The 13,860-nt window shown below is 32.9% G+C and overlaps 1 protein-coding gene across 1 annotated transcript; it reads right to left on the minus strand.

Moving 5' to 3' along the window:
• Window positions 1-407: 407 nt before the first annotated feature.
• On the minus strand, window positions 408-13,066 carry LOC143046376 (uncharacterized). Its single transcript, XM_076219517.1, has 8 exons — window positions 12,953-13,066; window positions 6,835-6,894; window positions 5,277-5,471; window positions 4,567-4,737; window positions 3,747-3,902; window positions 3,306-3,342; window positions 2,783-2,893; window positions 408-1,987 (listed from the first exon to the last, which is right to left on the minus strand). The coding sequence occupies exons 1-8, from the start codon at window positions 13,032-13,034 to the stop codon at window positions 478-480; spliced, it is 2,322 nt and encodes a 773-aa protein (XP_076075632.1). The 5' UTR covers window positions 13,035-13,066; the 3' UTR covers window positions 408-477.
• Between the last annotated feature and the right edge of the window lie 794 nt (window positions 13,067-13,860).

Genomic DNA, 13,860 nt, shown 5'->3' on the forward strand with positions numbered 1-13,860 from the left:
ATTACCTGAGTTGTGCTTGGCACAACTTTTTTGGAATTTTGGGTCCTAACTGCTCTTCAACTTTGTACTTGTTTGGCCTTAAAATTTTTTTATCTGAGCGTCACTGATGAGTCTTATGTAGACGAAACGCGCGTCTGGCGTATTAGATTATAATCCTGGTACCTTTGATAACTACTTATACCTTGAAACATTAAAACAGTTTCAACAGCAATTGCTTATTCTTGTTTTTTCAAAGAAACCAGTTTTATAATTGTACGTCAAACGCACGTTTCGTACCAAATTCTTCAGTAACGCTGAGATAAAAATAAAAGTTAAAAAAAGTCCAAACAAAGTACTGAGTTAAAGAGCATTAAGGTAAAACATAGAAAATAATTTTAAAATTTGATTGCTTTCTATAATCAAACAACTTTAAATATAGTTTTTCTTTATTAGTGTAAAAATCTAATTGGTATAAAAAGGTTGAAATTTTGCTCATTATCAGCATGACTGGAAACTAGAAGCCGTGGGAATGCACGTTGAGGAAGCTGTAAAACTGGTACAATGCAAAGCCCGCAATACTGCTGGATTCTTCCACACGTGACACAGAAGAAAGTTTTGCCATTTTGTAGAATGAATTGCATACATCCCTTCCATCATGTTACGAGCTAGGACGATCTGACCTACCGACTCCAGGTTATGGAGTGTACTAAGCAAACTTGAATCTACTTTGGCGTTACTGACTTCAGTTGTATTCGGAGTTCCTCGGATGTCATCCAGATCGTATCCCCAGTAGCAGTGTTCTGTTGGAAGTAAATTATCAGCAATAAATCTCACAGTTTGGTATTTGTTTCGGAAAACGCTTCCTCGAACTTGTCTGTGAATTTTACAAATGACCTCATGATTATGAACTGCAGTTTTTATGGCGTTACCAATCAAACTTAACTCATGGCTACTGCATACTGGGACATTCATGTAGTTGTGAACTGTTGTCAGACCACGACGGATTTGATCGAGGTTTTGACCCCAGTAACACGATTTTGTGGGTAGTACAGATTTAGATATAAACTTCAGAAGATCAAAAAGATTGCTAAACATTTTCTTTGTTCTGACTGGCATACTTCTTTTAATAAATCTGAATATCACCACCGGATCTTGATTCTGTTGTTTTACCTTCCTATTGATTTCATCTAGAAACGCTTTTGTCTCTTTAACTTCTACTATTTTATGCTGTAGAGATTCAATATTTCCCGATAATTTGTTTACAATTGGTTGTAAGTAGTGTTGCTGAAGAGTTTTTAAGTTACTTGGATTAGAAAGAGCTACAATAGCAGGATTGCTGCATCTGTTATGTGAATGACCGTATGTACGCACGATAAAAAAGTTTAGTAAACGGAATGTGAACTCATACTGTTTCCCTTTACCTGATAGTTCCTCGAGATACTTGACGACATATTGACAAAATTTATTTTGAAATGATTTCATATCGTTGAAGGCGCGATCAAGTTTAGTCCTGGCTCTAATAAGGACGTTTTTGTTACTCTGCAATTGATTTCTTACTTTCTTCTCATCTAAGACACTTGAAACTACATCTACGATTCCAAAGGCAAATGATAGAACAGCACCGATGCCAGACATTGCTAGCGCCATTGAAGTGGCACTTTCTGCGACAAGTGCTGGCATAGCCATTAAGACCTCCATGGGAAGCATAGCGACGTCATTTCCGGCTGCAGACAATACACTGGATAACCAATCGTCATAGTGAGATAAAAAATTGTTCAGTTGAGGAAAATCATGTTTCATTGAGTTGTAAGTTTGCACTAAGCTAGACAAACTTATATTGAGGGTTGTGTGTAACTCTGGTATTTTTATTATTCTCTCTTGAATTATTTGAATTTGGTCATGTATTTTATCTACTACTGATTCAAACTCTTTTGGCTGTCCGTATAATGTCAGGAATCTCTCCTTCTCCTTTTTTAAGGATGGTAAAAGATGGTTCTTGATTTCATTTCTACAGTAAAAAGCAATTAGTAGTATCAAATATAACTGTGAATTCATTCAAAATAGTTTTATCAACCTTACAATAATCGTTACTGAATATTATAATTAACAGAAGTGTTTGTCAGGACTATTATTTTGTTTTATAATAAATTATGGATGTTGCATAATTTTAAATTAAATGTCAATATCTACCTATTTTAAAAAAATATTTCCTGAAATTTGTGTAATTTAACGAAACAGTCTTTACCAAAATCTACATTTTTACATCTTTATATATCATGTATATATACCAATAATAGTATTTCCGTATACAAAGTCCCCTTTAAGATATGATATAACAAATGAAAACAACACATTTTAAATTGCATGCGTCCGAGGCGCTTTATTTTGGTTTATCACCATCAGGAACGCTCAAAGCCGAATATTGCAAAGCCAAAATTGTTCACTAACAGTTGATGAACTATATGACCAAAAAGGGCCTATACAAAAATAGCAAATTACATAAGTACAACTTTCATAAGGGGATCTTTATGATTTATAAAGTTCTAATTGAAAATTGTAGAAGGTTTTGTTATAAATCATGTCAGTACCGAAAATCTGACTGCTGAGCTGATGATACCATCTGGAACTGCAGAGTTTCGATCCAGCCCTCTGAAAATAACACGCTATAATTGAATGCTTCTGATGCGTCTAACATATTGCTTTCTTATCTGCCATTTATCGTTATTCCTCCATATGAAAAACAAGGTTCTTAATCAAAATTGTATCCGAAGTAAAACCCTGTATTCTCTTTTAATATTATTACCTCATGGAACAAACACTTGGATAATACAGACATCCCTTTTTAGACTGTACTACATGTAACGTAGTTGTTGTCGCAGCGGTTATTACAGATACAGCAGCGAATATAGCCATACTAGAAATAAATATAGAATAAATATTGATATACGGTATAATGGAATAATGTTGTCAACTACAGATACAGCAGTGAATATAGCCATACTAGAACACATAAAGAATAAATATTGATACTTGGAATAGTGGAATGTTGTTGTCAACTTCAGACTATATCAGCGAAAATAGCCATGCTAGAAAAGTATGAAATATATATAAATAAGGTTATTCTGGGACATGCAAACTTTTTGCAAATGTTCCTTTAAGTGCAGAGATTGTGCTAGTTTCCATCGTATACATGAGCTGCGGCATATTTTTTTTTAATGTTAAGTGAACTATAAGGTTTTACGTCAAACTGAAGAAGACAAGGTATTACTATATTTGTGAATTGCTTAATTTTTGTGGCCAGGTAAAACATAAGAATGGCTACTTACAAGATAAATCTCTTTACTCTCACTCCTGGTAAATGATCTAAACAATGAAGATTTAATAAAGACAAAATAAATGTATGTATCAAAATGGCGGTGGAAATCTTTCAGTTTAAAAGTGATATTTCAAAAACATTTATATTTGCTTCATATTATGTCAAATATACAAATTTGTTTAAATAGTGTACTAATTAATAGATGGTTTCTTGTCATATGAAGGAAACATTCACATTGAGTAGAGGAAGTGAAATGTACGTGAGTGAACAAATACATTAAAAGTAGTAAAATGTAACCACTTGTAGAAGTTATACGGGGAGGTAAATCAACAGCAAAATATGTTTTCTCTAAAAACATGTTCCTTTCTACACTGGACAACAAACCACCATGCTATTTACAGTTGACTGACACAAAGCGCCGTAAAAAAAGGTGTACTGCAATACAACATACCTTTTACACATTCCAAGCGAAAAGTTTCGTCCAACTCCCATGTAATATCCGTTCCATTTTTGTTTGGTATCAACATTCCTGGAACACCATCTCCGGGGAATGAGGCATTTATTGGTTGAATCATAGATACAAAACTGCCATTGATAGTTGATTTTCCTATAAAAATAATACATAAATGTAAGATATCATCTCTCCAAAAACTATTGGACTTAGGGACCTACCAAATCAAACTTATCATCGGATTTGTACTACTATGAACAGCACGACGGGTTTAAATAATTGTCAGCCGACTATTGGAATGGATAATTTACGACGTATATAACTACAAATTGATACGATATTCCCGTGCTTGTATTTCCTATCATGCTTTTCTTGATAGAGGATTGCTGCTCTCAAGGAAGCTATTAACCAAGAGTTCCAAATGGTTGAAAAAAGTTGAAATCATCTCTTCGTAAATTTTACGGACGCCATCACGATTTGGTTCACTTCCCTTTTCACCTACCGAATAAGACAATTTACCGGATTTGTAATAACATGAGCAACACGACAGGTGCCACATGTGGAGCAGGATCTGCTTACCCTCCCGGAGCACCTGAGATTACCCCCATGCAGTTTTTGGTGGGGTTCGTGTTGCTCAGTCTTTGGTTTTCTATGTTGTGTCTGGTGTAATTTTATTTGTCTGTTTGTCTTTTAAATTATGTTATAGCCATGGCGTTGTCATTTTATTTTCGATCTATGAATTTTACTGTCCCTCTTGTATCTTTCACCCCTTGTTTATGCGAATTTACTGAATATATAATGAACTGATAAAATAACATACCAATTGTCCATGCATTCAGTTTTGGTACAACGAAAACCTCTGTTTCATTGTCGTTTATAGATTTATATCTTGTTGCTAATCCTGCCTCTGGTCCTTGTCTAGTGAACTTTGCTAGGGTGACACCTTTAGGGTAGTTTTTACCTCCGGTAAGACTTAGTGTGTCGCATGCACCTGTTGATATATGTAGTACAGTAAACTGATAAAACTATGTTGCGTAACACAAAATACAGATACTTAAAAAAAAAAAAAAAAAAAAAAAACCCAACTAAACAAACAAACATTCAAAAGAATTTATAAAATAATAATAATTGTAAAATTATTGTAAACATAATACACCAGTAGTGATAATGATAATAATAATATTGATAGTCATACTACTACAAATTATAATTGATTAATGGATAGATGGATCGATTGATTGATGGTTGGATTGATAAGATGATTGATTTATTGATGGATGGATTAATTGATTGATTAATTCATTGATTGATGGATTAAATAATGGATTGATTGATTAATTGATTTGTGGATGGAAGGATTATTTGATTGATTGATTGATGATGATGATGATGATGATGATGATGATGATGATGATGATGATGATGATGATGATGATGATGATGATGATGATGATGATGATGATGATGATGATGATGATGATGATGATGATGATGATGATGATGATGATGATGATGATGATGATTCCGTACCACAGGATACTATGTTGTCGTCAATACTAATGTTTTGTTGGCACATCTGGAGAGAGAAATAGCAAGAGGAACGATATTGTCCCCCTTGGTCATCACAAACCATTCCGCCCTCGTCAGTACATCCGGTACTACTACTGGCACACACACATTCCGTCCCATCAAACTCTTCCCAGGGACTACAAGTGTCAGGAGCATCTGTTTAATAAATAATATAATGATTCATCTACAGTAAATTTGTATAAAATAAAGCAGTACTGAGTATAGTATAAGAAGATGTGGTATGAGTGCAAATCAGACAACTCTTCGTCCAAGTCACAATTTGTACAAGTATGCACCTGTTGATATATGTAGTACAGTAAACTGATAGGTCAAAGTATGGTCTTCAACAAGGAGTTTTGGCTTACAACGAACAAAAAGCTACAAAGGGCCACAAAAAATGACTAGTATTAAAAACCATTCAAACGGGAAAACAGCGGTTTAATTTATATAAAAAACGAGAAACGAACCACATCAACAAACGACATCCACTGAACACCAGTAATGTCGTATTTATTTTATTATACTAACACAAAAGATAAAAAAAAAAAAAGAATTTAAAAAAATAATCACAATTGAACTCTTTTTATTAACATGGCTGTATTCATTCCAATACTGTCTAGAAAAATGTAAAATATTTTTTCCAATCCCCATGAATTCATTTTTTTATATACTGTCCATTGTATCATAAATGTCGGGAATCATTGTTTGCACAAGCTCATGAGCACTGCCAAAATTTTAATAACTTAGACTGCAAATCAAAATTTTTATGGTTAATGACCACTGAAGATCAACATATACTTAAAAAGTTAAGTATTTTTCTTATCCAGAGTTTTGAATTGAGATCCACAAATTTTGTTAATGGCTAAATCTCGTTTAGTTTATCCATATATATATTTTAAATTCAAAAATAAAATTTAAATACACATTTTTCTATCTATGTGTATGCATATTTCATCTATTAATATGTAAATGCTTATATATGCATTAATAAACTGCAGTCAAATCTCTAAGGTGCTTATCATATTCTTGCAAATGTGAAAGAAATATAATTATATACATAAATATCTAGTAATTGGTTGCTGTGTGTACATGGGAGAAAAATACCCCTATATCTATTACTTTCTCTTCCATGTGCATGCAATAACTGTTCAGTGTTCTATTGTCGTGTATTTCATTTTATTATTTCATTGTTATAACACAAATCATTGTAATCAGTGATTGTATGAAATTTAAAACCCACAAGGGTCCATAATTGGATTAATAAAGTATTCTTATTCTTATTCTTATTCTTATTCTTATAGTAATATGTTAGCAAAAGCTGGATAATATTCAGATTGGATATTTCATTATTTTCGCTGCAAGTAATAAGTTGATAGCAGTTTAAGTGTAGAATAGTCAACTCCAAAATAACGCGAATGTTACAATGAAGGAATTGCAATTATTTTTTTGCAGGGAAAATCTCTCTCGATATACCCTTGACTTTTACTAGCTTAGAATGGCAAAGTGATACATTTCTTACCAGCTTGGTCGTAATCTACATGATTTTCATACGAAACACCACTAACAGTTAATGCCACTGCTGAAAAATAATGTGGAAAAGGTTAATATTTTAATTTGTTTCCTCGTACTTTATTGAAACTTCAAAATGCACACTACTTTAGTTATCTGGCGACGATACACTGTAAAATATTTTATGAAATACGTACTTGATTAGGCCTTATTTTTTCAGTTGTGAATGTTAATACGCTGTAAATATGAATGCATTAGTAGAAAATAAGCCAAATGAGCGAACAGCAAAACGGAATGTGCGTTCAGCTGATAACACAGTATAGCATTACTGACGTAGAAAATCAAGAGTAAAACAGTACTTCAAGTTTAAGGATTCTAATCAAGGATTCGGGTAGAAGATATGTAGTTCATGGAGCAAGGATTAAGATAGAATATTTGTTAGCCAGTTCAGGTTTTTTTTCCATATATGAATTACAAGTTTTGAAGATCGCCATATATTGTGCAGACAAATGTCTTTGGATTGTTTTACTTTTAAAATTCATGCAATTTTTATGCATATTCAAACATACAAACAAAAACAGTTACTAGCAACAAAAGTCAACACACTAATGTGATAGATTTGTATTTTTTTAAATTACCACCAGAAGTTAAAATAAAAGCAGCAGTTCGATAAACACAAGCCAATACAACACTACGTTAGATATTTCTTACTTACCAACAGAATAATCACAAGCCAATACAACACTACGTTAGACGTTTCCTACTTACCGAAAAAATGTTCAAAAGCCAATACGTGTCCCTTTCAAACTAACCAGCTGAGTGTTCAAATAAAATCAGTACTATTAACACAAGCCAATGCGTGTCCCTTTCAAACTTACCAGCTGGGTGTTCAAATAAAATCAGTACTATTAACACAAGCCAGTACGTGTTCCTTTCAAACTTATTAGCTGAGTGTTCAAATATAATCAGTACTATTAACACAAGCCAGTACGTGTCCCTTTCAAACTTACCAGCTGGATGTTCAAATAAAATCAATACTATTAACACAAGCCTATGCGTGTACCTTTCAAACTTACCAGCTGGGTGTTCAAATAAAATCAGTACTATTAACACAAGCCAATACGTGTCCCTTTGAAACTTACCAGCTGGATGTTCAAATAAAATCAGTGCTATTCACACAAGCCAATGCGTGTCCCTTTCAAACTTACCAGCTGAGTGTTCAAATAAAATCAGTACTATTAACACTTGTCAATATGTGTCCCTTTTAAACTTACAAGCTGGGTGTTCAAATAAAATCAGTACTATTAACACAATCCAATACGTAAAATTGAGAATGGAAATGGGGAATATGTCAAAGAGACAACAACCCGACCAAATAAAAAACAACAGCAGGGGGTCACCAACAGGTCTTTAAAAAGTCGGAATGCGAGTACATATGTTCAAACTCTTTTAGATCATTTTTTAGTAGCAATAAACAAAATAACTATGTCAATTGGACATGCTTTGATACTATTTATGCACTTGAATTTTTACTTGATAACATTTTTGTTCGCTTTGGAGATTCCGTATATCGTCAAGTTATTGGAATTCCAATGGGGACTAACTGTGCACCACTTATTGCGGACCTGTTTTTGTATTGTTTTGAGTTACAATTTATGACTAAAATTAGCAAAGACCCATCAAAACAACATTTGATACAAAAATTTAACAATACTTTTAGATATTTGGATGATATATTGGCTCTAAATAATGACGACTTCAGTATGTATACTAAAGAAATTTATCCTGTAGAACTTACTTTAAATAAAGCTAATGATAACAATGACCACTGCCCTTTCCTCGATCTTGATATCTATATCATAAACGGGAAGCTTAATACAAAAATTTATGATAAAAGAGATGATTTTTCATTTCCTATTGTTAATTATCCATTTTTAGATGGTGACGTTCCCTTGTCACCATCTTATGGTGTTTATATATCTCAACTTGTACGATTCGCTCGTGTATGTAACAATGTATTAGATTTTAGCGAGAGAAATTTATGTATTACTGAAAAATTATTACACCAGGGTTTTCGATATCACAAACTGGTCAAAACATTTACTAAATTTTATCATCGGTATAAGGAAATAATTCGTAAATATAACTCAACATGCAGACATCTTATACGTTCAGGTATTTCACATCCAAAATTTTATGGAAATATTCTTTATAAAGCACAAAAATGTCAGTATTCTCCTCAGAAACTAACAAAACCTTTAAATAGACTTATTAAAAGGGGATGTAGTTACGATACTGTTGTCAGGTCATTAAAGATTGCATATTTTGGCTTTAACATTGATTCACTGATAGGGTCTTTGCATCGGAACTAAACACATTTATTTCTAAAAAAACAGTTGTTGGCATGACACGGGTTATGTTCTTCTCATATATTTTATGATAGTATGATACTAAACCCCTAACGGGAGGGATTGTACCTGATATTCATATGATGAAGACATAATCTTTCAATCAGTTTAATTGAGGTCTGGAGCTGGCATGTCAGTTAACTGCTAGTAGTCTGTTGTTATTTATGTATTATTGTCATTTTATTTATTTTCTTTCCCGTTAGGGGTTTAGTATCATACCATCATAACATATATGAGAAGAACATAACCCGTGTCATGCCAACAACTGTTTTTAGAATAAATGTGTTTAGTTCCGATGCAAAGACCTTATCAGTGACTCAATATCAACGCCAAAATATGCGATCTTTAATGACTTGACAACAGTATCGTAATTATATCCCTTCTTAATAAGTCTATTCAAAGGTTTTGTAAGTTTCTGAGGTGAATACTGACATTTTTGTGCTTTATAAAGAATATTTCCATAAAAAATTGGATGTGAAATACCTGAACGTATTAGAAGTCTGCATGTTGAGCTATATTTACGAATGATGTCTTTATACCGATGATAAAATTTAGTAAATGTTTTGACTAGTTTGTGATATCGAAAACCCTGGTGTAATAATTTTTCAGTAATGCATAAATGTCTTTCGTTAAAATCTAAAACATTGTTACATACACGAGCGAATCGTACAAGTTGAGATATATAAACACCGTAAGATGGTGACAAGGGAACGTCACCATCTAAAAAAGGATAATTAACGATAGGAAATGAAAAATCATCCCTTTTATCATAAATTTTAGTATTCAGCTTTCCATTAGTGATATAGATATCAAGATCGAGAAAAGGGCAGTGGTCATTGTTAGTATTAGCTTTATTTAAAGTAAGTTCAACAGGATAAATTTCATTAATATACATAATGAAGTCGTCATTATTGAGAGCCAAAATATCATCCAAATATCTAAAAGTATTATTAAATTTGTTTATCAGATGTTGTTTCGATGGGTCTTTGCTTATTTTTGTCATAACTTGTAACTCATAACAATACAAAAACAGGTCCGCAATAAGTGGTTCTAAGTTAGTCCCCATTGGAATTCCGATAATCTGACGATATACGGAATCCCCAAAGCGAACAAAAATGTTATCTAGTAAAAATTCAAGGGCATATATAGTATCAAAACATGTCCAGTTAACATAGTTTTTTTGTTTATTGCTACTAAAAAATGACCTAAAAGAGTTTGAACATATGTACTCGCATTCCGACTTTTTAAAGACCTGTTGGTGACCCCCTGCTGTTATTTTTAATTAGGTGTGTGAATTTTTTCTTAATGAGAATGTGAGGCAATGTGGTATACAGGGTAGAAAAATCAAAACTTTGAACAGATTCAAAATCACCAATATAAGCATGCAGTTTATCAAGTACTTCCAACGAGTTCTTGACACTCCAAAAGTAATTTATTCCACTATTTTCGAAGGCCTTATTTGAACAATTTATTATCAGGTTTTTAATTGTACCAAGTGTGCTGGTAAGAAGAATAGACAATTTAGTAGTTGAACAATGGCTTGAAGACGAAATAAATCTATATTTGTAAGGGTTTTTTTGTAGCTTCGGAAGCCAATACATAGTTGGGACTTTCATTGTATTTGGCTCTGCTTGTAAAGCGGTGGCTAAAAGTTAATGTTTGTTACAGATTTCGTTTTCTGAAAATGAAGTCAGTTGGAATGTTGGTGAATTGGTGATTTCCTTTTTCAAAACCTCAATGTAAAATTTACGTCAAACAATAATAATATTATTAGCAGCTTTATCGGCCGGGACAAAAACAAATTCCTTGGCTAGTTCTTTTAGTTTATGTTTGATACGAGAAATAGGTTTATTGTGGTTATTGTTAATAGTAAAATGTTCTTTAAAATGTTGAATACGTATATCAACTATCTTCATTACTGAATTAAAAAAAGAGTCCAAAGATTTTTTGTCAGCTTTTTCCCGTTTTGTCCATTTCTGCAGTAAGTATGGAGTGAGTCGTGGATGATATTACGACACTCATTCCAAATAATAATAGACGGGGGACGATATTTCGGTCCTTTACTGAGGAATGGTTTTAACTTTCGGTCTTGAACGATGTTAAGATCTCCTGTTATAACATGGGAAATGGGTCCATAAATATATTCGGAATTACTGCAATTACATGAAGTAGGTGTATTTTCACTGATATTAACATCTTTACACAATTGACTATAATTAAACACAAATTTCCGGGTAGAGTTCTTGTAAATATAACAAATAAGAGGTAGCTCAGTATTGTCAAAATATCCAGGAATTTGTTCTTTAACAGAATGGTCGTTAAATTTACCGGCAATATTTACAAAATCAAAGCCTTTATTGACATACTTAATTTTAATAAAATGTTTTTTTATGATCTTCAGGGCGATCATTTTGGGAAATAATTTAAAATAACAATATGCCATAATAATTTGAACAATTTCATACTTAGGACTGCTATATGAAATTGTGTTGCAATCCTCCAAAATTTTATTTAACTTATCAACCGGTAACGAACAGAGTTTTGTTAACAGATAATGTCTGCCGTTGTTTTTTGAAATAGAAATTAGGTCCGAAATATTGGTATGATTGGCCCGAAATTTTCTTTGATTGCGATTTGTTCTACGACCGTGAGAACGTTTTTTACGAACAGTTTTAGAAACTATATCCAAAATGTTAACGGAATTGGTTCTAGATATATTACCAATTCCCATGATATTATCATTTAGACCGAGAGGGTAAACTGTCTGTAATTTTTTAATCCAATTTAATTCAATTATTTTCCGTGATCGTACAAACTATGAATGCAATTCACCAGGCTGCTTATTTACTACTTCTAAAGGTTGAACTGCTAAATATTTAAAAGGATGGTTGTGCTTCTTAAGGTGTTGGTAAATGATACTTTTGAATTTATTGGGTCTTTTAAAACGATACAGATGTTCTTGAGTGCGTTTAGATAAATATCGTCCAGTTTCTCCTACGTACTGAATACAACACCCCGGTTTGTTTCATGTGAGTAAATAAATAATACTGTTTGTTTTTCAAGTTATATCAGTTTCAAAATTTAAAGAAAATGTGCGACCATTAAACGTGGACCTTACCGTATTGTTGGTGGAAAGATGGGGACATGTAAGTCATTTTTTGGCATGACACTTATCGATAGAAGGGTAACCACGATTTTTATTGTTAAAAATGTTAGCGATGGTAGTATTGTTAGATAACGTACCCCTTTTAAACTTACCAGCTGGGTGTTCAAATAAAATCAGTACTATTAGTACAAGTCAATACGTTTTCCTTTTAAACTTACCAGCTGGGTGTTCAAATTAAATTAGTACTATCAACTCAAGCCAATACGTGTCCCTTTTAAACTTACCAGCTGAGTGTTCAAATAAAATTAGTACTATTAACACTTGTCAATATGTGTCCCTTTTAAACTTACCAGCTGGATGTTCAAATAAAATCAGTACTATTAACACAATCCAATACGTGCCCCTTTTAAACTTACCAGCTGGGTGTTCAAATAAAAGCAGTGCTATAAGAACAAGTCAATACGTTTTCCTTTTACAGTTACCAGCTGGGTGTTCAAATTAAATTAGTACTATCAACTCAAGCCAATACGTGTCCCTTTTAAACTTACCAGCTGGGTGTTCAAATAAAATCAGTAATATTAACACAAGTCAGTACGTGTCCCTTTTAAACTTACCAGCTGGGTGTTCAAATAAAATCAGTACTATTAACACAAGCCTGTACGACAATGTTACAGATTTCTTGATATTTTTATCCATGATACTAAATCATCATTGTGACAAAAGGAAACATTAAACAAAAAGTTTTATGATAAAATATGGGACACATTTGGGTTTCCTAGAGGATTAGATATGTGGGAGCGATGTTTCGGAATGACAGGTGGATTTCATTTTTTTTTCTATTTCGTTGTTACGTTATAAATATTTTAATAACATATATCTGTCGCTTGCCTGTCTTTTTTTGAAAACAAGGTGAAGGGGATTTTGCTTTAGAAATGTTTTAGTTTTATGACAACGGTTGACCTAATTCTTACGTGACATACATGATTTCCACATAGAGCTACAGCGCAGCAACCATGTTGAATTATTGCGTGCTTAAACTTAATCACCACAACGCTAACCTGAATTATGTAAATTTTCCCTGTTAGTTTAATATGAAACGCATGTATGCTTAATACATATATATAATTGAAAGTATTTCAGCTTCCCAAATGTGAACCTTTCAATTATATGTAGCAACATTCCAGCTGCGCATGCATACGGTGTATATATTCCTGGACTTGTTTTTCCTATCATGATGTCCTTGATAGAGGATTGCTGCTAACTAAGAAGCTTTTAAACCAAGACTTCCATATGGAGAATCATCCCTTCATTAATTTTACGGACAAGTTGGTTGGCCGTTATGGTGAAACGGATTAGTTCCTCATATCGTAACTATAATCCCGTCTTCTGTTCACGAATGTGAACTACTTAATTAGACTTGTTATCTTGTTTTTACTAACATGCGCAACATGACGGGTGCCACATGTGGAGCAGGATCTGCTTACCCTTCCGGAGCACCTGAGATCACCCCCAGGTTTAAGTA

This window comes from Mytilus galloprovincialis, chromosome 9, assembly GCF_965363235.1.
Source record: "Mytilus galloprovincialis chromosome 9, xbMytGall1.hap1.1, whole genome shotgun sequence".
Lineage (NCBI taxonomy): Eukaryota > Metazoa > Mollusca > Bivalvia > Mytilida > Mytilidae > Mytilus > Mytilus galloprovincialis.